A 23,083-nucleotide genomic window follows, 5' to 3' on the forward strand; every position below is an offset into this window, starting at 1 on the left:
CAGCACTATGAAGCATTCTTCGAACATTATTCGAAATAGTGTTCTTGCCCTTCTCAGAAGCCTACCCCACTTTCTAAATGTTCACTCAAGTCATGGTGAAGATTTCAATCATGACATTTAAGATTCCAAGCCACAAGTGCAGGCAGGTGGCTGGTCTCAGGCTGCACCACTGAGACCTCTAGTTAGCTGAGCAGACTATATTGTTCCTCCCACTAGATAGGGAGACTGTTCGAGTTCCATTTATATGGAAAACCAAAGTACTTACTGATGCTACAAAATTGCAATCACCAAAGGATTATCATTCCCCAAACAAATTACTACCAGGAGGAGTGTATGTACAGTGTTGGGTCACAAAGCCCCAATTACATGCATTGTTCAGAGGCACTCCTGCAGTGAAGCTCTGCATCTTACACACGCCATTCGGTCAGGTTTTATGCTCTAAGTAGCTCACTGTGCAGTTACAAAAGCTACTATTTATTATTTACTAGGTGAAGCTAATTCATTCAGAGCTTAATTAGTACATTCCTATTCAGCAACAAGTAGTTAAAAAAAAAAAAAAAAAAAAGGCCGGCCTGCTATATACCCAATATTGGAAAGAAATTTCCATCCTTCCTATTTCACATGGATATTATGCACTCTTAACCACCTCCACAACTTGATGTCTGACAACAAAACTGGCCTAGCAGAAAGCATCAAAGATACAGGAACTAAAGACAAGCAGACTCTTTTGCTAAGCCCCTCTAGTTTTCTAAAAGTCATGGACTGCACACAGTTGTACTTGACCATGTAAATAACCTTTTAAAAATATGGTATATAAAAATCCTCCTTTAAAAAAAAAAATCAACCCTTTATACTTCCTCTTACCAAAGCTAAGAAATGCTATCCCTGGTACCCAGTGTAATCAGGCTAAGAATTCAAGGTACTTGTTGATTGATTCACAATGTTTCTGGTACCCAGTCTAATTGGGCTAAGATTTCAAGGTACTTGTTGATTTACAAGGTTTCTTGGTTGCCAATCAAGTACTCAGAATCAATAAATATTCTCTTGCTCCTAAACAGAATACTTTCTTTGCAATTCAAGTGTATGTTCTTATAGCTCACACAATCTCCAAGGAGATGGAAATGAACTAACTACTGACTCTACATAAGAAATCCTACCTTGTTTGGTTCTGGAGGGAGAAGAGAGAAAGAAATTACCAGTTCAATTGGCCTTTCAAAATAATTTCATTTTGCTAACCTCATATCACCTTTGTAATGAGACTAGTATATAAGCACACATGAGTTATATACAATAAAAATGACCTTGGTATTAAAATCTCAAATATTAAATACTAGTGACTTTTAAAATATAACATAGAAAACAAAGCTGTCAGCAGTATCATTTTTAAAATTTTCATTACTAGAATATAAATGAAGATATTAAAGAAAGTGAATAAAAGTTTTGAAACTGGCAACATTTCAAACTATTTGGATGTACCCATTTTCAAGGAAACTTCTAAAACTTAAGAAAAACTGTTTTGGTTTTCAATCCTGAAATTACCACTATGCTCCCAGGGCACAAAAATAAATGAGAGCTGTAAGGAAAGGTTCATTTAAAAATGCAAATATAAAGTACCTGGTGATATCTTCAGTCAATTGAGAAGGATCAGGAGGATAAAACTTCACATTAAAAGTGAATAGCCAGGGAAGGTCTGTAATCATTAAATATCACAGTTATGCACCCAATTAACAGAAGAATGACTATTGTGATAAAATTTAAAGGTCAAGGATCAAACAGTACAGACTAATCCAACTATAAATCAGCATGCAGAATGTTTTTATTTAAATAAAATTAAAATTGTTTATAAAATTAAAGTGAAATAAAATATAAAATAGAAATCAATTACATAAATAAGCCACCATTAACGAGTAATAGGTTCTCTTTCTTATAAACATTTACTGGTACCTCAACATGTGTTTTATATGGTGATCTATTATACAAAAATTTTAATATAACCTCCATGTAATAGTTCTGAATAAGATTCGATTTAACCACAGGATCTCCTGTTGCCAAATATTTTCTACCCTTTTTTTTTTTTTTTTAATTCAGGATTTCTACATTGTTGTGGGGAAAGAGAGTAATGATCAAGAGATAATAGCTATTCAAAAAATTATTAATGGGCTATTTGAAGAAGGTGTTAAAAGAGATCCCAAGAAGGGAAAGTGTGGTATAATTTCATGATACTTTAGGACAATACAATTATTTCCCAGGTTTTATAGAGTAGGTGTAAGTATATTCATATATAACATACACTTGGCTGTATTGTGCCATAAAGAATGAATAAGTCAAGCAACCATATCATAAATGGCTTGTTAAAAGTTAAAACACTGCTATTTTTATACGTAAAATTTAACTGCTATTTTGATAGATCATGTGTAGGATAGCTTTAAAAAAGTAAAACTATGGGGGAAAGGGCAGGTATTATTTTTCTAATGGAATCCAAATAATTCCACTAGCCTGAATTTAGAGTTTGACTTCAAGTTCATAATATTTTTAAATTAAAAAAAAATGTGTGTGTGTATATGTAAGTTATTCCTTTTTTTTTTTTTCCTGAGACAGAGTCTCACTCTGTTGCCCAGGCTGCAGTGCCATGGCATGATCACGGCTCACTGCAACCTCGACCTCCCAGGCCTAAGTGATCCTCCCATCTTAGCCTCCCAAGTAGCGGCATGAGCTACGATGTCCAGCTAACTTATTTTTTACTCTTTCAGAGATGGGGTCTCCCTATGTTGCCAGGCTTGTCTCAAATCCCTGGGCTTAAGTAATCTTCCCACCTCAGCCTCCCAAAGCGTTGGGATTACAGGCATGAACCACCATGCCCAGCCAAGTTATTCCATTCTATACATATTTAAAGACCTTATGAGATGTTTAATTTATGAATTTGAAGAAAAATTCCTTGAATCCCATTCTCTTGTTCAGTGTGGTATTTTGGCCTTTGTCTTACCATCAGCACACTACCTTTTCACTCACTCAAATATTTATTAAATGGCTACTGTTGTATACAAATGCATTTTTGCTGGATTTTGGCTCAATGCACCACTGATTCAACCAATGAAGTCAATCCTGCTGAACTTAAGAAGCAGATTTCAGTTCTGCTTTATGCATTTAAAACATAATAATGTGATATAAGATTTTCCTGAATATCAAGATATATGAGGTTTCTTGGCCTATAGCGCCATGATGACTGTCAAATATTCATGCATCGTGTTTGTGTAAGCATTTCTTCAAGGTGACTGCTAATCTCGAATTAAGTAAAGTTATCACAGGATCATCATTTCTTAATTGCTCCTTGTTTGTTTTCTAGGTAATAACACTAGAACATGCTTGCCTGGACAGGACTCGGAGACATTTCTACTAGACCACATATTTTCTAATATACTTCCAAATCTAAAAGCTGTTGAAATGTACCAATAATGCTAAGCTTTTTTAAAACTGACAAATAAAAATGGTATATATTTATGGTATACAATATCATGTTTTAAAATACGTATACATTGTGGAATGGCTAAATTAACCTAACTGACATATGCATTACTCTTCACATACTATTTTTGCAGTGAGAGCACTTAAAATCTACTCCCTTAGCAGTTTTCAGGTTAAACTTTTAATTTGATTACATATTATTATCATCATAATTTTTACCTAGCTGTTTATAAACAGTCCTTCTAGCTACAAAAATGTTTACATACTAGTCATATGCAAGCCTTAGACATATAGTCTTATTTATGTTTCATTAAATAAAGGTTTTAAGGCAAATTTTAAACGAGAATCATTACGTTGTTGGTTGCCATAGGTAACTCAAAAAAGATTAATATTTATCTTCGCTAACTGCCTATGAGCTGAAAAATAAAAATAAAATTATAGCAGAGACCAAGGATAGAATAGGCAGGTTTTTTTGTCCATTTTAATACAGAAAGAAAGAGGTAGATACAACTGCTAAAGCTTCATTTCCTCAGCCTGCTTTCATGATGGGTACAGTACAGGATGCCATTTAAAGAACTGGTTCCAACAGTTTTAAAAAGTCTAATCTTACTGTTACTCATATTGCCAAACCGCAAGGGTAAAAGTTCTGAAATAACTTTTTGAAACTTCACAGATAATCAAAACATAAGAACATGATTCATAATTGGCAAGAGGTTTGGCTTCCAAAAGTTAGGAAATCTCCATGACTCTGAAGAGAGTGGCACAAAAAAAAATAATAATAATAGTCAAACAAGAACCCAAGCAAAACCATAGGAAACAACTCAATGGAACATCAATCATGTTTCAGAGGTTGCCCTGTTCTCTCTCTCTGTTTGGGTCACTTGGCAGGTCTGGTTTTAGAGAAAGTATAAGAACTAAGCATCCGTAACCTTTTTGAATGCATGCACTTTGCAAAGTAACAACTGCAGAAGGGACAAAGGAAAAAGTTTCAAAGCTCTGGTACTGTTTCTTCCATAAGGCAAGCAAAATGTATCTGGTGTCTACTTATTCCTCTTCTTTTTCTCCCTTTTCCGTCATGAAGCAAGCATAAATGGATGAAACACCAAGAAAATAAATGCAAGAGAGAGAATGCGGGAAAGCCAGGAATAATAATCAAAGGATAGTGACCAACCATGCCAGCCTGCCTGGGACTGGTTCCAGCTTTAGCATTTAAAGTCTCATATCCTGAGAAGCCCCTCAGTCCTGGGCAAATCAGGAGGTTGGTCACTCTAATAAAAGACATTTTAAAAAAGAAAAAGAAAGATGAGTCTACAGGGAGAGAAAATGGGAAAAATAAGGTATATGCTCAGAATAAAAAAAGAGAGTAGGGAAGCAAAGAAATGATAGGAAGACTACCAAAAAGATAAATAATTCAAGAGAGAAATAAAGAAAACAAATGTGAAGAACCTAAAATGGGAGCTAGATGGTAGATTAAAAGGGCAAGAAGGGAAAGGACAGATTGGTTTCAGTATTTTGACCTTAGGAATAATAAATAAGGAAGGAAATGAAATCAACAGCACAAAGGGCATCTTGCAGGCTGGCACCTGGAGAAGAGGTTTCTCCTGGGACAACTCTGGGCCCCACAGTCGAGGAGGGCTGTTAGGAATTTACCAGTCTTCAGATTTTATTCTCCAGACCGAAAATTCCAACTGCCTGTAGCTGCCTACCTTCTCTGCTTCAGTCATTCACAGACCCCGAAGTAAATTAAGTATCCAGATCCCCTAACAGAGATTTCTCTCTATTGATCATGTTTCTTGGCACAGATACCAAAAAAACAGCCACAGGCAACACAACCTGCAGAGGCAGAACGTATAGAGAGAGCTGAAGCTGGTTAGAGTGGGACCCTTGGAGTCATTTTGGGATTGTACAAGAACGAATGCGAAAAGGGGAAGAAAGGAACAATGAGGCCTAACTACAAGCTCAGGCTCAAAGAGCAGGCAAAGTGGCCTTGGATTGTAGAACCAATGAGCAGAGATGGCAGTGACCTCAGAGAACTGAAAAGATTGTTCCCCTTGCTTCTCCCCGAAGAGTCCTCACTCCAGTACATCCAGGAACAGTGTCTCTATATGTCTCTGTGGCCAAAGATGTGCATATTGAACTAATTATACACTCTCAAAATGAAGCAGACAAAGCAATAGTATCAGGTCTCACTGGAGTAAAATTTACATAAAAAGTAAAATTTACAGAAAAGTAGCTTCTTTTTCTTTCCCAGAAAAAAAATGTCAGATATTACTTGGTAGGACATTCTGAGTGAATATTTAGGAATGTAAGTCTAGAACCTTCTCAAAGGTAGGAGCACCTGAGCCAGGTATGAAACAGTCACAATTCCACAAAAATATTATTAGTATTATTAACTTCTAAGATGGCATAAATGCAAAATAGAACTGACCATTCTATTACTGATCATTTATATCACAAATAGATATCAAGATACCTTAACTTCAAAGAATGATTATTTATATACTTACTTCTCAGTTGTCTCTTTATTTCTTTAGCAGGATCTAGCCAGTTCTGCATGAGGGAAAAAAATTAATTCATAATAAATATTCTAGAGTCTAAAATAGAACAGTTTACAGTTCACATAATTATTTAAGTGTAAACACATTTTAATAAAGTCCTATTCAAAGCAACTTGCACCTATTGGCATTCCACTGGGCTAAGTATTGCTTTGTTCTTGAGGACATATGTGTGTAAATGTGTTAAGTGTGTATTATAAGTAAAATATTCACATGCTTTTAAGGTGGGTCTCATGGGCCTCATTCTCTTGCATCTAAAATGGTCCAAATGATAAGACATATCTTCACACAGTCTTTATTCTGTAGAACTGCCAACAAATAGCCCCTGCAGACACTGAAATGAGAGCTCTTCAAGGACAATAATGGGTTCTTAATCATGAAGGACAAAGTGTGAAAATTGAAACTGTTGGCTAAAAGTATATACATACCAATCAAACACAATTATCTCAACTCCTAAAACCAACTACTCCTCCTCCTTAATCCTCCCTTTCCCTCCAACTCTATAATTATAAGGAGAGGTAAGGTCAGATTGGAGACAATTATTTCCCTTCCTGGTCTTAATATAACATCCTTCTTTCTTCTTAACCTCATTCTAAGTTGGAAGTAACAATCACAAGGAACTCCTTAAGAAAGCTTTACTCAGACTGCTGTGCTGGCAGCTCTGACCAGAGCAATCAGGCAAGAGAAAGAAATAAAAGGTATTCAAATAGGAAGAAAGGAAGTCAAATTGTCTCTGTTTGCAGATGACATGATTGTATATTTAGAAAACCCCATTGTCTCAGCCCAAAAGCTCCTTAAGCTGATAAGCAACTTTAGCAAAGTCTCAGGATACAAAATCAATGTGCAAAAAATCACAAGCATTCCTATACACCAATAATAGCCAAATGATGAGTGAACTCCCATTCACAATTGCTACTAAGAGAATAAAATACCTAGGAATACAACTTACAAGGAATGTGAAGGACCTCTTTGAGGAGAACTACAAAGCACTGCACAAGGAAATAAGAGAGGACACAAACAAATGGAAAAACATCCCATGCTCATGGATAGGAAGAATCAATATCGTGAAAATGACCATACTGCCCAAAATAACTTATAGATTCAATGTTATCTCCATCAAGCTACCATTGACTTTCTTCACAGAATTAGAAAAAACTACCTTAAATTTCATATGGAACCAAAAAAGAGCCCATATAGCCAAGACAATCCTAAACAAAAAGAACAAAGCTGGAGGCATCACACTACCTGACTTCAAACTACACTACAAGGCTACAGTAACCAAAACAGCATGGTACTGGTACCAAAACAGATATATAGACCAATGGAACAGAACAGATGCCTCAGAAATACCACCACACATCTACAACCATCTGATCTTTGACAAACCTGACAAAAACAAGCAATGAGGAAAGGATTCCCTATTTAATAAATGATGTTGGGAAAACTGGCTAGCCATATGCAGAAAACTGAAACTGGACTCCTTCCTTACACCTTATACACCTTATAGAAAATTAACTCAAGATGGATTAAAGACTTAAACATAAGACTAAAACCATAAAAATCCTAGAAGAAAACCTAGGCAATACCATTCAGGACACAGGCATGGGCAAAGACTTCATTTCTAAAACACCAAAAGCAATGGCAACAAAAGCCAAAATTGACAAATGGGATCTGATTAAACTAAAGAGCTTCTGCACAGCAAAAGAAACTATCATCAGAGTGAACGGGCAGCCTACAGAACGGGAGGAAAGTTTTGCAATCTATCCATCTGACAAAGAGCTAATATCCAGAATCTACAAGGAACTTAAACAAATTTACAAGAAAAAAATAACCCCATCAAAAAGTGGGTGAAGGATATGAACAGATACTTCAAAAAAGAAGACATTTATGCAGCCAACAAATATATGAAAAAAAGCTCATCCTCACTGGTCATTAGAGAAATGCAAATCAAAACCACAATGACACCATCTCACGCCAGTTAGAATGGCGATCATTAAAAAGTCAGGAAACAACAGATGCTGGAGAGGATGTGGAGAAACAGGAACACTTTTACACTGTTGGTGGGAGTGTAAATTAGTTCAACCATTGTGGAAGACGGTGTGGTGATTACTCAAGGATCTAGAACTAGAAATACCATTTGACCCAGCAATCCCATTACTGGGTATATACCCAAAGGATTATAAATCGTTCTTTTTTAAGGACACATGCACACGTGTGTTTATTGCAGCACTGTTCACAATAGCAATGACTTGGAACCAACTCAAATGCCCATCAATGATAGACTGGATAAAGAAAATGTGGCACATATACACCACGAAATACTATGCAGCCATAAAAAAGGATGAGTTCATGTCCTTTGCAGGGACATGGATGAAGCTGGAAACCATCATTCTCAGCAAACTAACACAGGAACAGAAAACCTGCATATTCGCACTCATAAGTGGGAGCTGAACAATGAGAACACATGGACACAGAGAGGGGAACATCACACACCAGGGCCTGTTGGGGTGTGGGGGGCTAGGGGAGGGATGGCATTAGGAGAAATACCTAATGTAGATGACAGGTTGATGGGTACAGCAAACCACCATGGCACGTGTATACCTATGTAACAAACCTGCACGTTCTGCACATGTATCCCAGAACTTAAAGTATAATAATAATAATAAAAAAGAAAACAAGTCAATAGTTACATCCAATGGAAGTTAAATAAACTCTCCAATTAAACAACAAAAAAAGAAAGCTTTAAAAAAAAAATGCTAGGAAACTCTAACAGCATCTTAAAGCAAAAAAGACCAAATTTAAACCACTAGGTTCGAACCACCCAAGGACATTAAATTTTGTTTTTCGAAGCTACAAGCAAAAGTCCAATAAAAAATATAGATTTTTTGTTTATATTTTTATATTTACATTTTTCTATCCTCAAGTTATCACTAACATAGGAGAAGTGCAGTTTCTGAGGTACAATAAACTAATTCAAATAAATGAGTCTAATAAGTTTTATTCATTCTAAGCAGTGTCCAAAATAATATAACAGGGGTCCTCAACCCCCATCCCACAGACTGGTACCGATCGTGGTCTGTTAGGAACTGGGCTGCACAGCAGGATGTGAACAGCAGGTAAGTGAGCATTACCACCTGAGCACCGCCTCCTGTCAGAGCACCACCCGCATTAGATTCTCAGAGGAGCACAAACCCTATTGTGAACTGCACAAGAGAGGGATCTAGGCTGCACACTCCTTATGAGACTCTGACTAACTCCTGATGATCTGAGGTGGAGCAGTTTCATGCCAAAACCATTCTCTCACCCCTGCCCCGGTCTGTGGAAAAATTGTCTTCCACAAAACCGGTCCCTGTTGCCAAACAGGTTGGGGACCACTGTATTATAACATCTGTGCTTAAACAGAATTTTATTCAGATATATAAAGCAAACAATTAAAATGCTTATTAGTACACGGAAAATAACCTGCTGTCTTAATACCATATTAAAATGGTATAATGGAACATTAACTGACACTATTAAAAAGTAAAACAGTAAGATGCTGTGAAAGCAGAGCCACATGGCCCCTCGGGTTTCACTACTGTTCATGGCCCGCACTCGGGGTAGCAAGGATCCAAGGTGTGCATGGCTCTGTTCTAACACTGGTTATATTCAAACCTCTCAATAAAGAACCACCAGAGCATGGTCTAGTTTCATATTACTGGTGTCCCAGCTGCATGCACTACTGATGTGAGGGGCAGCAGGCCTCTCTAAGGGTGCCTCCAGTGCCATGTGAAGGAGCAACTCTAATTCTCCCTTCAGAAGACAGCCTGCCATTCAGTTTGCATGCACTGCAGCTGCTCTCCCACCCAACAGCTGGCTCACAAATGGCCAGCCTCGATAAGTGCACAAGAATGAAAAAAACACATCATTCAGCCTCTAGCCCAGACTGGTTGGAGGCTGGGAGAGAGGTGAGAAAGGGGCAAATGGGTGGAATTTTCACCCAAGGAACAACCATAGCAAGAAAAACGGAATTGGATGGAGCCAAATTGAAAAGAAAAAAAAAAGTCCCCAGAATATTAACACAGAGAAATAAGACAGTAGAGGAGAAAGCGCTGGTCTTAAAGACAGACCCTTCCAAATCCTCAATTTCATTAAGTGTGAGCAGTGATATAGATCCCCGGTACAGAAGAGCAACAAAGGACCCTTCTCTGTTCCAGAAGATGGTGGAAGCTTGTGACCCCAAGGACTAACCCTGTGTCCCAGCCACCTGGCACCTTCTATTCTCACCTAAAGCACCCAGCCCTTGTACAAATTACCTAACGGTTTCTATAGGGCATGGTGAGAGTCAGCTCTATAAACCCAGCAATATGAGTGAAAAGTCAGACAGCCAAATTCAGACTTGGTGTCATTCTCAGGCCACTTTCCACAACACTTCCAGAGAGATTACTGAAGGCTGAAATGGCTTACTTTCAACCATCCAAAGACTAAGTGGGCGGGGTTTACCTGATGTGATCAAACAGCAGCATTACTTCCTCACCTGGTTTTCCCTTTCCTAACCACATTCACTTTCACACTGTAAGTTCCATTCCTGCCAAGCATTAGGCTGTCTCCTCACTCCCCAGTACTACAACTTTGCAAGGGCTGGAACAGACTATATTATTTATATCTTCCAGGGTACTTAATACAGTTTTAGGCAACCAGTAAGAACTAAATTAATACCTGCTGACTGATATATGCCCATTGCTTGCCTCCTTCCTCTCCACGCTGTGATCATCTTAAATGATCACGTTATATTATTTTTATTACATTTATTTTTACTTGAATAAGTATCTCTAATCAGTACTTAGATGGTAAGTGGGGTACAACATCATAAATTCCTAAGTAAAAAAAAATGACTTAAATGACTTAAAAGAAATACAAGTTAATGATCTGCATAAACAAAACTTTTAAATAAATACAGTAAATAATAAAAATTAATTTATTGGTTTGACACTTAAGGAGGAGGGCTGAGCGGACCAAGAAGCAGATGCAAAAAGATGGAAAACGCCACAAGAGAATGAGAAAAATGCATGAGGGTGTGTGTGCACAACATACAACAACCGCCCTCACCCCATGATACATTACAGTATTCATTGCCAGGTTTTAGACTTAAAGATTCGTCTGCTATGGACACATATATAAACCATGGAATCAGAAATACATGCAGTCAAATTCTGGTTTTCTATCAACTCTAACTTGGGCACATTCCTTGGCTTCTTTAAGCCTCAATTTCCTCAAACACAAAATGGGGATCACAACATCTACCTCATACGGTAGTTCTTTTCAAACAATATTCAAGCCTGAAGAATAAATATGCATACAAGTACTTTCCCCAGCAGATCATCATTAGTAGAACACTATCTGCAATAATAAAACTAAATTATCATCTTTTGGTATATATCTCTTCTTCACATAATTTTATATTTCCATAGGTGATGTGTTATATACATTAAAGAATTTAATCTCTACATGAATATTTCTACCCACAAAAAGTTAATAAATCAGACTTTCGGTTCACAAAATAGGGTCACTGTATTCACAGGCGAGATGAAATGAAAACCAAGCCCTTTCTATATGACTAGTCTAAGAGCTTCTATGTACATGTTAAAGTATTATCCAGCTAAGCTTTTCTACTTTTTGGCCGATGGTAAAAATCCACCTGGCAAATTTTTTAAAAGACAGCTTTGTCCATGGACAACTCCCCGGAACATCCTAAAACAGTCTCCAGGGAAGGAACCCGGTAAAGTGACAGCCTCAGGCAATTCAAGATCAGGCAAGACAGGGATTTTCTCAGTGTTTCCCAAACATTAAGGTATAAGCAACCACGCAAAACTCGAGAGCTGACCTATATCAGATTTCAATAAAATTTATCTTGGTTTATTAAAAAAAAAAAACACAAGGATTTTGCCAACTACTTAGGGGCAGGAACAGTCACTTACTCAATTCAGTATCCTCCTCACTTTCTCCTCTCCACTCCCCAATCCAAACCCAAAACATGAACATAGTAAATATTTATCTCCTGAATGAACATCAGGTAAAATAAGAGACTAATAATAAAGTTACAAGGAATCCTAAAACAGGCTGCCATCAGAAGTAAAATAAAATTAAAATGTGGCCTTAGAATATCAAGTATTGTTAAATCACCTTCAAACATGAAATTGGGAGGTAATGAACTCAAGTTTGGGGAAATATTTTCCATCTTTATTTTTACTAACTTCTAACTGAAACTTAGCATCACTGTCAATTAGGAACATAGCAGAAAAAAACCTGGTTAATATCAGCAGAACCTCTCTGTCACCTGCAGAAATCAAAAACATTTCCACATCACATTGTAGTAGCTGCAGATCTTAAAATACCATTTATGCTAGCCAATATTTTGAAATCACAGTAGCTACTAGATTTGATACTGATGATTAATATATAAATAAAAACACATAATGATATGGTTTGGCTCTGTGTCCCTACCCAAATCTCATCTTGTAGCTCCCATGATTCTGACTTGTTGTGGGAGGGGCCTGGTGGGAGATGAGCGAATCATGGGGGCAGATCTTCATGCTGTCTCATGATAGTGAATGGGTCTCACGAGATCTAATGGTTTTAAAAACGGGAGTTTCTCTGCACAAGCTCTCTCTCTGCCTGCCACCATCCATGTAAGATGTGACTTGCTCCTCCTTGCCTTCTGCCATGATTGTGAGGCCTCCCCAGCCATGTGGAATTGTAAGTCCAATAAACCTCTTTCTTTTGTAAATTGCCCAGCCTCAGGTATGTCTTTATCAGTAGTATGAAAACAGACTAATATACATACCTATTACTTGGTCTCAAATTTTAGATTACTATTTTGGGAATGTTATTTAGTTATTGGCTTTCTTTGTAGCCCTGTGTACTTTTATTATAGTTATACATTGAAAACACTGTTCTGAGAAGCAGCCTATAGAATTCAGCAGACTGCCAAAGGAATCCAAGGCACAAAAAGAGGTGGGATTTTTTTTTCCTGCCTTAAAAGGTTACAGAATTTTTTTTTAACTAAGCAGCACAGTGAATAGCTGTACTTATATGTATTTTACACTAAAATCTTTCTATTAGTTAATTAGAGAATCTCCTTAATCTTACTCTTTATCTGCCACAAATCTGAGGATGAAAGTCTTGTCTTATGACATTTCCCCTACAACATTTTCATTATGGGTTCCCAGAAAAAGTGTTAAAGATGATTCTCAATTATGCTCTAGTGACAGAAACATCTAGGGAAAAAAAAAAAGCTTAATTATGAATCCTAATACTGTATTTATATTCATAGAATACCAGTGTTAGAAAGAACCTCAGAATATATGGTCCAAATGTCCATATCTGGGGAACGGCCTAACTCTTGCCTCAGTGGCTATGAATATTTGAACACTTCTGGGACCATGAACCACATGGGCCCACTAGGACTCCCCTCCTCCCATGGCTTTCATGACATTTCAAACTCCTGTAATGCTCTCTGCTACATCAAAAGAACAGTTTATCCCTACATCGGTGCTTCTCAAACTTTAAAGGTGCATATGAATCACCTGAACATCTAGCCAAAATAAAGTCTATTTCAGCAGGTCTAGGGTGAGCGCTAGAGTTCTTCATTTCTAAGAAGCTTCTGCATGGCGCCAACACTGCTGGTCCTTGGACCACTCTTTGAGTAGGATAGCCCTAGAGTTCTTTTTATGTAGAAATTCCTTTCTTTTCCTGAAAGCTCAATATAGAGAGACATTTTTCAAGTCCTATTGGCTTGTCAGCCTTGACTGAGTAAACCTTCTAATTGTTGACAGCTTTCTGCAGAAAGCCCTGGCAGGGCACAGTTTCCACATTCCCATATCTAAGTGTTCCTTTGAACTCTTCCCCATCACAATAAGCAGCTGTACCAAAGAATTCCAGGTCTTTTTATTCTAATTGCTAACCACTTTCACCTGACAAGAGATATGCAACCACAGTCATCAACTGGCATTAGTAGTCTGGGTGTGCAGTTGTCCACAGCACGGTCCTAACCATGCTTGACCTGGATAACAACCCAAAATACAGTCACAAAATCCATCTTCTAGTTAAGACAAAGAGTCTTTTCTTGACCAAACTAATTTAGTCAGGCTCCTCTGAATCCTCTTCCCAATTAGGCTTCAACTTTTAGACTTCTGGGTCCATCTACACACCATCCAACTTTAGCAAGAATCCTGTTAATAAGTTGGTTTAGTGGGAATCCCCCACCCCTGATAACTAATTACCCTTGATATCTGATGGGGTTCCTCATCCTCCACCATCCCCCAAGTGATATCAGATCACCCTCACCTGCCTTCAGCAAGAATCCTGTTAGCTTGGTTTAGCCAGAATTCCCCTAAGTGCCCCCCTGATGTTTCCTCTTAGTAGTTTCCCATCTACTGACCCCCACCCTGCTCCTTGACTATAAATTTCCACTTTTCCTTGTCGTATTTGGAGTTGAGCCCAATCTCTCTTGCCTACTGCAAAACCCCACTGCAAAGGTCCTTATACCTATTACAACAGTCCTGAATAAAGTCTGCCTTACCATTTTAACAAGTGTTAGAATAAGTTTTTCTTTAACAGTTCCTTTCTCCAAAAAAACATCTATCTCATTCATTTACTTCCCCTTTAAGTTAGACCCTAAGACCTCAGAGTTCGAAGTTTCTCAAATGCCTCGCCATGGCTTCCTCACTTGCTTTAGGTGATCTCTAATTTGGCCAGGTAAGAGAAATTAACAAATTCACAGTGTATTGCTAAGCGTTAAAAGTTAAAAGTAGTTTTGTCTAGAATCTGCATTTTCTCACAGGAATTTATAGTGCTGAAACAGATCCCCTTTAATGTACCTTTGCCTAAATTGGGTTTAAAATAACTACCGTAATGCTGGTGTTAGGAGAAAAGTTACAGGACTGTATCACAGTGAAACATTCACTACACATCTGGGAGAATGTGGGATTATAAAGTTGAACTAGATTGAATGTAGAACTTTATTAAAGAATAGTTTATATATGCAAACAGTTTAATATTTGAGTTTTTAGTTCTAGTTTCTGGAACAAAATGGTCTATTAGATGACAGCTTCAGCTAATTTTCATAAAGTTAGCCGTGGATATCAACTACATTTCTAACAAGCTCCTTTTTCAATATAGCTTGCAGCAAAATGACATTATAATGTCATTTTGGGCCAAATGCCAAACTATTAACATCAAAAATTCAAGACAATATTTTTCCCTTTAAAAAGAGTCCAAAACCCTTAACGATGGTTTCATTTAGACATGAATACAAGAACTATATGGACTTGGAATTCCATATTGAATAACATGTTGCTTGATTCCACATATTTTTAACAACATTTTCCATAGTAAAGTTTATATAAGCACTCTCAATAGACATTAAAAAAGCTTTAACACTAACAATGACAGATTTTTCATACCCAGAATGAAAAAGGCTTTCACCTCAGTGTCTCAACTATGAGAGATATAGTACTGTATTAAAACCAAACAAATGTGTAGATTTTCTCTCCATGAAAAATTTGTACACAAATAATCGTGGTTTTCACTCACCTTTACTTTATAATGGTTTGAATTAAGTATTAAAATTTCCCATAAGTACAGATAATATTCAGCATGGAAAGGAAAGATCCTTACATCATTATATTCTGTTGTTAAAACTGCATAGGTTTTAAACAAAGCAGGACTGATTGAGCTGAGTTAGTATAATAGTAATAAATTTCTGTGGGGAAAAAATAGGATACCACACAAATCTATAGTGGAAGAATAAGAGCTGTTTTGCCTAGATGTCTTGAGGACTGGACTTTGTCTACATAAGCAGATAGAAATTTTTAAAAATTACACAACATAAAAGTTATAGCAAATCAGATTATATATGAATAATTAAAGATATTGCTAATTATATTTAAATATTCACTCCTGAAAAGTGAATGTCTCAGAAAGGACACCTCATTCTTAAGTTCCCAAAGTTTTTGAGTTAAAGCCTATATACAAAGCACGTGTCTAATTTTATATGTTCATCTTACCTTTCATAAGAGAAACTACCACGTATAAGGAATTATGAATTCCTTATTTAGCGTTAGTGTCCTTCTGTCAATAAGAATGCTACAGTAGACCCAAACAAATGTACCTTTATCTTAGTATTTTCTTCCTTAATGACCTTAATCTCTCTCCTTGACTTCAGCCATCCCCTTTTACAGCCACACCCTGGGTCTTGTCATCATCACATAGCTCTTCACCTCATTAGACTTCATCAGCCCATTCTCAGATGCGATCATTTCCTCTCCCTCTAATTTTCTACCCATGTATCCCCACTGTACCTACTCTTCAACATCTTTGAACATTCATCCTTTGCCCCAGCCATGTTCTCCCAATGTATCAGCCTATTACAGCTTCAGTAATTTTCTTTCCTGTGACCCTGTGAATAATCGGCTTAATTACATCTCATCAGCAACTCCAGATTTCACAATCCTGCACCCTCTTACTATTGCCTCCATGAACATAGTCAACTGAGAACCCTGCTAATACTCCATTTCTCAACTATGATACTCAGGTTGCTAATGGCAATTAGAGAAAAACACACACAAATATATTCTGCTGTCATCCCTAATGTATGACCCCCCAATCTCAGCAGAACTATTAACAGCAATCCACATACTAATTCTTGGTTGGCTCCTTCTCTTGTCCCACTGCTACCCTAGTCACTCTTAAGCAAATGCTTTTACCCTCTATTTCACAGAGATTGGAGACTGCACTTTGCTCAACTAAGATTTTTTTTTTTTTAACAACTGCACCACCTTTTATTCTGTTTCTTGCAGACTCAGGATGACATAACATCTTTATTCAAGACTAATCCTCTTCATGACTTTCATCATCATAGTCACTCTCCTCTTTCTTCAAACATAACTTCTCTTGGATTTTCTCATAGCTAAACTCAAAGTTATTTCCATCAAAGTAAATCTGCCCACCCCAAAACTCTCAGTAAACTCTCTCCACTGTGCAATATGATAGCCACTGGTCACACGAGGCTATTTCAATTTAAATTAGTCACAGTAAATAAAATTTAAGTCTATTTCCTCAGACACACTAGCCCTCTTTCAAGTGATCAATAGCCATATGCCGCTAATGGCTGCCATGCTGGACAGTGTAGGTATCAAACATTTCATCATCATGAAAACTTGTACTGGACAATGCAGGTCTACATCCTCTGGTATCATTCTCCCATCTGTTCTTTTCTCCACAGCCAAACACTTCTTTAAACAAGTTTACACTCACTGTCAAATTTCTTTTTTTTCTTTCTTCTTTTTAGGCAGGGTCTTGCTCTGTCACCTAGGCGAAAGTGCAGTGGTGCGATCACAGCTCATTGCTGCCTTGACCTACTGGGCTCAAGTGATCCTCCCACCTCAGCACCCCTCTCCCCTCCTCCGAATAGCTGGAACTAAAGGTATATGCCACTATGCCTGGCTAATTTTTTAATTTTTTTGTAGAGACAGAGTCTCACTATGTTGCCCAGGCTGGTCTCAAATTCCTGGGCTCAAGTGATCCTCCCACCTGGGCCTCTTGAAGTGCTGGGATTACAGGTACGAGCCACCATACCTGGCCTCTCAAATTCTTTACTCTTAAATTTCTTCATCCTTCACCTACTCCCTGATCCCCAATCATCTAGCCAACAGCTTACAAACGTGTCCAACTTGGCAAAATAAAAATTAAATTCCATCTCCGCTCCCTAGCATACCTCAAACTGCTGCTTCTCCTCCAAGGTCCCTGTGTAAAAGTCTCCATCAAGCTCCCCAGCTCCCCAACCCTGAAACCTAGGACTTTTCCTCAACTCTCCCCTCACTGCCATAGCTAAGAGGTGGCAGTCACAAAGTCCGGCAGACATTACCTACACAGAATCTCTGTCCTTTCCTCTTCACTCCTAGTACCACTGCCCTGGTTTTCATCACCTCTAGACTAGACTACTGCAACTGTCTCCTGACCTTCCTGCCTCTGGTCTCAGTCCCCTATCATCTCCCTCCACATCATGAACAGGTTCTTTCTGATACACAAATCTGACCATGTTACTTCCTACTTAAAATCTAGATTCCTCAGCATGAGATACAAGATCCAAAGAATGATCTTTGCTTATTTTTCCAGCTGCTTTCCCATAAACTCCATTAGCACTCCCCACAAAGTCACCACAAATTAACCCATGATCTAAGTTAAAACAGTGTGCTCATGAGAAAACACAGCTGCAACACGAGTCCCTACCTCCCCCTGCCAGCTTGCCTACCCCTCACAGGTCTTTCCTATTCAGAGAGGCTGGAACTGCCACATCCTCCAGCCCTCCGGACAACTTTAAACTCCGCACCCACATCGTGATCATTCATGCTGGAACGATTACTTTTCTTCTGTGCAAAATGTCCCTTCCCTGCCCACATCCAGAATACTGGCAGTAATTCTCAATAGCTATAATAGAATGTCAACACTAAACTGCTCATATGATTTTCCAAATTTATAGATCTGCTTTAATATAACAATATAAAATATTCATACCACAGGCCCTTGTCAGGTAGTAAAACTTGAAAGTGTCTCTCCTATCTAGTCCCTAATAAATGTCCATCTGGTATTTAGGACAGGGTATATTAAGCTCTATCATTGAATTAAATTAGATTACTGGAAAGCTATATACTTGAAAATATCAACCTGACCAAAGGTTAATCTGTTTTCTGGCCTAACACATCTGAGGAATAGGACATATCCCTGCTGGTAGCACAGCCCAGAACATCCTTCAACATCCTATATGTAAATTAAATAGTAATGGCACTATTTTTTAACTGGAAAGGGAGGAGTCATGGCATACCCAATGAACGTGCATTTCTATGTGTGTGTGCATATGCGCACACGCACGCATGCATGTTTACGAACAATGGAGGAAGAAGAGAGATAAATAAGATTCCTAATTGAAAATCTGTCTCCCAGGTGATTCTAACACAAAGGAAGAAGTCTCTTTTGAGCAGTACTGGCTCAGACGATCACAGAATCACCATCAGTAAGTTGGCAGATGCCCTTAAATTTGTTGACAGTATAATAGAAACATCAACTGTGAAACTCATCCTAGGAACTCAGCTCACAATGTCCTTCAACACCCTATGTTTAAAGTCTTGCAAGGTGACTTTCAGAATTTGAGAACATGAAAAATTCCTCTGAGGCAAGATGGTATTCTTCTACTTTCCAGTTATGATAGCTATGAAAAACTGTGCCCATTTTTACCTTGACTGACAGAAGGTTTATAACTGTTGGCATTTTCCTTAAAATCTAAAATGTATTTTTTTTCCTGAGATTTTTGCCTGAATTTGAATCTTATCACCAACATTTATTGGCTAGGTGACCTTAGGTGACTTCTTTAACTTCCTCTATGCCTCAAATTTCTGCGTCTATAAAGTGTAGTTAATAGTACCTACCTCTTAGGGTTATTCTGAGAACTACATGAGACAACACAGGGAAGGTGCCTGCTGCCTAGTGAGAATATCAGAATGATCAGCTGTTAACAGCCATTTCTATTTTATTTGGAATATTTGTAGGGTAAAAGCTACCTCTGATTTTTTTTAAAACAAGTAAGTTACAAAGAAGTACGCCTGGTTACAAGCCTCCATATGAATATGATATTCACATCAGGAAATAAAGCTACCCCATGCACCCTGCACTGCTAAGACAGATTATACCTAGAGTGGAGTATTTGTTCCGTGCAAGCTGCCATTCTTTAAGACACCTCCAAAACTAAACTCATTTATTTACTTGTTCTTTCCTTAAGTTATTGAACCTAAAACTCAATATGTCAGAAACTACACTCACGATATCCCCTACCAACCCCCCATTCGAGTCCTCCTACCCTTCTTACTGAACAGCTCCAACCCTCCAGAAACCCAGGCCTTAATTCTTGGTATCTGTCATCCTTCATGTCCAATCATCCATCAGATTGAGTCAGCCTCCTTCCTCATTCTCTCTTCAATCATTCGCTTTTCTACTTCCACTGCCAAAACCTTACTCAAAGCTACTTTTGTGCTTTGGGTGTACAGCCCTACTCAAGTCCCCTCTCATCCCATGCCACCCATCAACCAAAGTGACCTTTTTAAAGACAAAACTGGTCATCTCGTATCCTTGCTTCAGCCTATCAACGGTTTGCCATTTTTCTTAGCAAAAAGGAAATGTCCCAGGACTTAACATATAGCCTTATGTGGCCCTGCATGATCTGACCCTCGTTAACACCCAGCCCTTCCCCTAGCCTAATCTCATTCTCCCCTTACTAACCCACACCATGCTTCTTTCCAGTTTTTAAGCAGACAGCTGCTCCAGTCTCAGGGCCTCATGTATGTGCTTCCCATGTCCCATCGCCCAGCCAAAGTCCACTCACACATGAGGTTTCTGCTTAAGCATCACCTCCTCCTAAGCAGAGTTGTCCTGTTAGCATCCTGACTTTTTCCTGCAGAGTAGTAATCAAAATTCACTAACTGCAGAATTAGCTTTTCCACTCTGCCTCCTCAACTAAAACATAAGCAGGGACATCTCTGGGGGCAGAGTCAGGTCCTCACTGTTTATGGTTAGAGCCTCAGCAGTGAGCACGCTGGTTTGTACACAGGTAGTGGGATTATTTTTAATTGTAGTAAAAAACACATAACATAAAACTTGCCATTTTAACCATTTATTTATGTACACTTGAGTGCTGTAAACTACATTCTCATTGTCCAACAGATCTCTAGAACTTTTACATCTTGCAAAACTGAAACTCTACCCATTAAACAATTCCTCAACTCCCCCTTCCCCAGCTCCTAGCAACTGCCATTCTCCTCTTTGTTTCTATGAGTCTGACTCTTTTAGATACCTCATATAAGTGGAATCCTATAGTGCTTGTCCTTTAGTGACTGCCATAACTCACTTAACATGGTGTCCTCTAGGTTAATCCATGATATAACATGTGACAGGATTTCCTTCTTTCTCAAGGCTGAGTATGTACTGATATGCACATACATATTCCATTGTACGTATACACCACATTTTCTTTATTTACCCATTAATGGACATTTATGTTGCTTTCATCTCTTGGCTATTATGAATAATGCTGCGATAAACATGGGTAAACAAATATCTCTTCAAGATCTTGCTTTCAATTATTTTGTATATATACTCAGAAGTGGGACTGCTAGATCATGTAGTTCTTTTTTTTTTTTTTTTTTTTTTTTGAGATGGAGTTTCACTCTTGTTGCCCAGGCTGGAGTGCAATGCCGCAATCTCAGCTCACTGCAACCTCTACCTCCCGGGTTCAAACGATTCTCCTGCCTCAGCATCCCAAGTAGCTGGGACTACAGGCACGTGCCACCGTGCCCAACTAATTTTTGTATTTTTAATAGTAGAGACAGGGTTTCACCATGTTGGCCAGGCTGATCTCGAGCTCCTGACCTCATGATCTGCCTGCCTCAGCCACCCAAAGTGCTGGGATTATAGGTGTGAGCCACTGTGCCTGGCCACTAGTTCTATTTTTATATTTTCTGTGGAACTTCCACACTGTTTTCCAGAGTGGTTGTATCAGTTTACCTTCCTACCCATAGTACACAGCATCTCCAGTCTCTCCACATCCTTGCCAACACTTGCTATTTTCTATTTTCATGAGAGTGGACATCCTTATAGGTGTGATATAACACACAGGTAATAAATAGTTAATGTCTACATATACGGAGCCTACACAGATAAGTAAGGCATGGCCTCTACCCTCGAGGAATTCATAGAATAATGGGGAGAAAGAGTAACAAACAAGGTGTGTACTAAATGTGTAGATGCCAGACAGAGGGAATCGCCAACTCCCATATCCAGTAGGCAGTTAAGAATATGAGTCTGAGATTCAGTGAAAGCTATGAAGTAGACACATAAATTGAGAGTTGTCAAAATAAAAAAATAGTATATCCTACTATCTAAATAAATACTACTAAATACTACTTTTTCTTATGCAAAACTAGTATTTCAAAAATATCAGATTTTTTTTTTTTTTTTTTTTTTTGAGACAGAGTCTCACTCTGTCGTCCAGGCTGGAGTGCAGTGGTGTGATCTCAGCTCACTGCAACCTTAGCCTCCTGGGTTCAAGCGATTCTCCTGTCTCAGCCTCCCAAGTAGCTGAGATTACAGGTACCCACCACCACGCCCGGCTAATTTTTGTATTTTTAGTAAAGATGGGGTTTCACCATGTTGGCCAGGCTGGTCTTGAACTCCTGACCTCAAGTGATCCGCCCGCCTCGGCCTCCCAAACTGCTAGGATTACAGGCATGAGCCACCACGCTACGCCCAGATTTCTTAATGTAGTATATCCTATGCCCACTAAGAGAACATGTTATTCTACATATTGCACAACATACTGAATTGTCCCTCCACTTTACAAAGATTATATTATATGCTCCTATGAATCTACCAGTGTGTGATCTCAAAAAAAGTAGGTAATCCTAGCCAAATTCCCACCACTTTCTCTTTTGCAGCTTTTAGGACAAACAGAAGAGCACACAATTGGAAACATTATCAAGACCACCTTATAATTTACAGTCTAAAAAACCTAGTTTATTTAGTCAAATGTGCTATTACGTCTGAAAACAGTACTCTAAACAGAGTTCTATTAAGAATACTCATGTAGTATTCAGCAGGCAGGCATGCAATTTAATTGTCTTTAGTCTAAACAAGGAATTAAACCACAAATTAGATATCAAGTATTTAAAGCTAAGCAAGTTGAGAAAACTTAAAGTATATATAATTATCACTCTTACTATCCTGTATTTCATTAGTAGAACATGTAAATACTAACAATGATAGCAATGTAGGCAAATAAAATTCACACTTCTGTTCTTCTATTGATTGCTCTGTTCCACTGACTGTGATTTGAATGTTAGATCATGGAGAGTAATCCCTTTCACTGTGACCAGGTGTTCTTGGTATCCTCAGACAGAATCGTTCCAATGTGCTGCCTTCCCTGCCTTTCGGGTATGTTTTAATACCTAGCATACAGGTGACTGCACAATATGAGCAGATAT

The 23,083-nt window shown here is 38.2% G+C and overlaps 1 protein-coding gene across 32 annotated transcripts in view; it reads right to left on the bottom strand.

The window, feature by feature from the left end:
• The window catches only part of EPB41L2 (erythrocyte membrane protein band 4.1 like 2), a 223,396-nt gene that overhangs the window by 63,071 nt on the left and 137,242 nt on the right, over nucleotides 1-23,083 (bottom strand). For all 32 annotated transcript variants that reach the window (XM_063724618.1, NM_001377040.1, XM_009242249.4 and 29 more), the window contains 2 exon segments: nucleotides 5,970-6,012; nucleotides 1,615-1,690 (listed from right to left, as the gene is read on the bottom strand). In XM_063724618.1, the coding sequence (XP_063580688.1) occupies nucleotides 1,615-1,690; nucleotides 5,970-6,012 (119 nt within the window).

Source organism: Pongo abelii, chromosome 5, assembly GCF_028885655.2.
Source record: "Pongo abelii isolate AG06213 chromosome 5, NHGRI_mPonAbe1-v2.0_pri, whole genome shotgun sequence".
NCBI lineage: Eukaryota > Metazoa > Chordata > Mammalia > Primates > Hominidae > Pongo > Pongo abelii.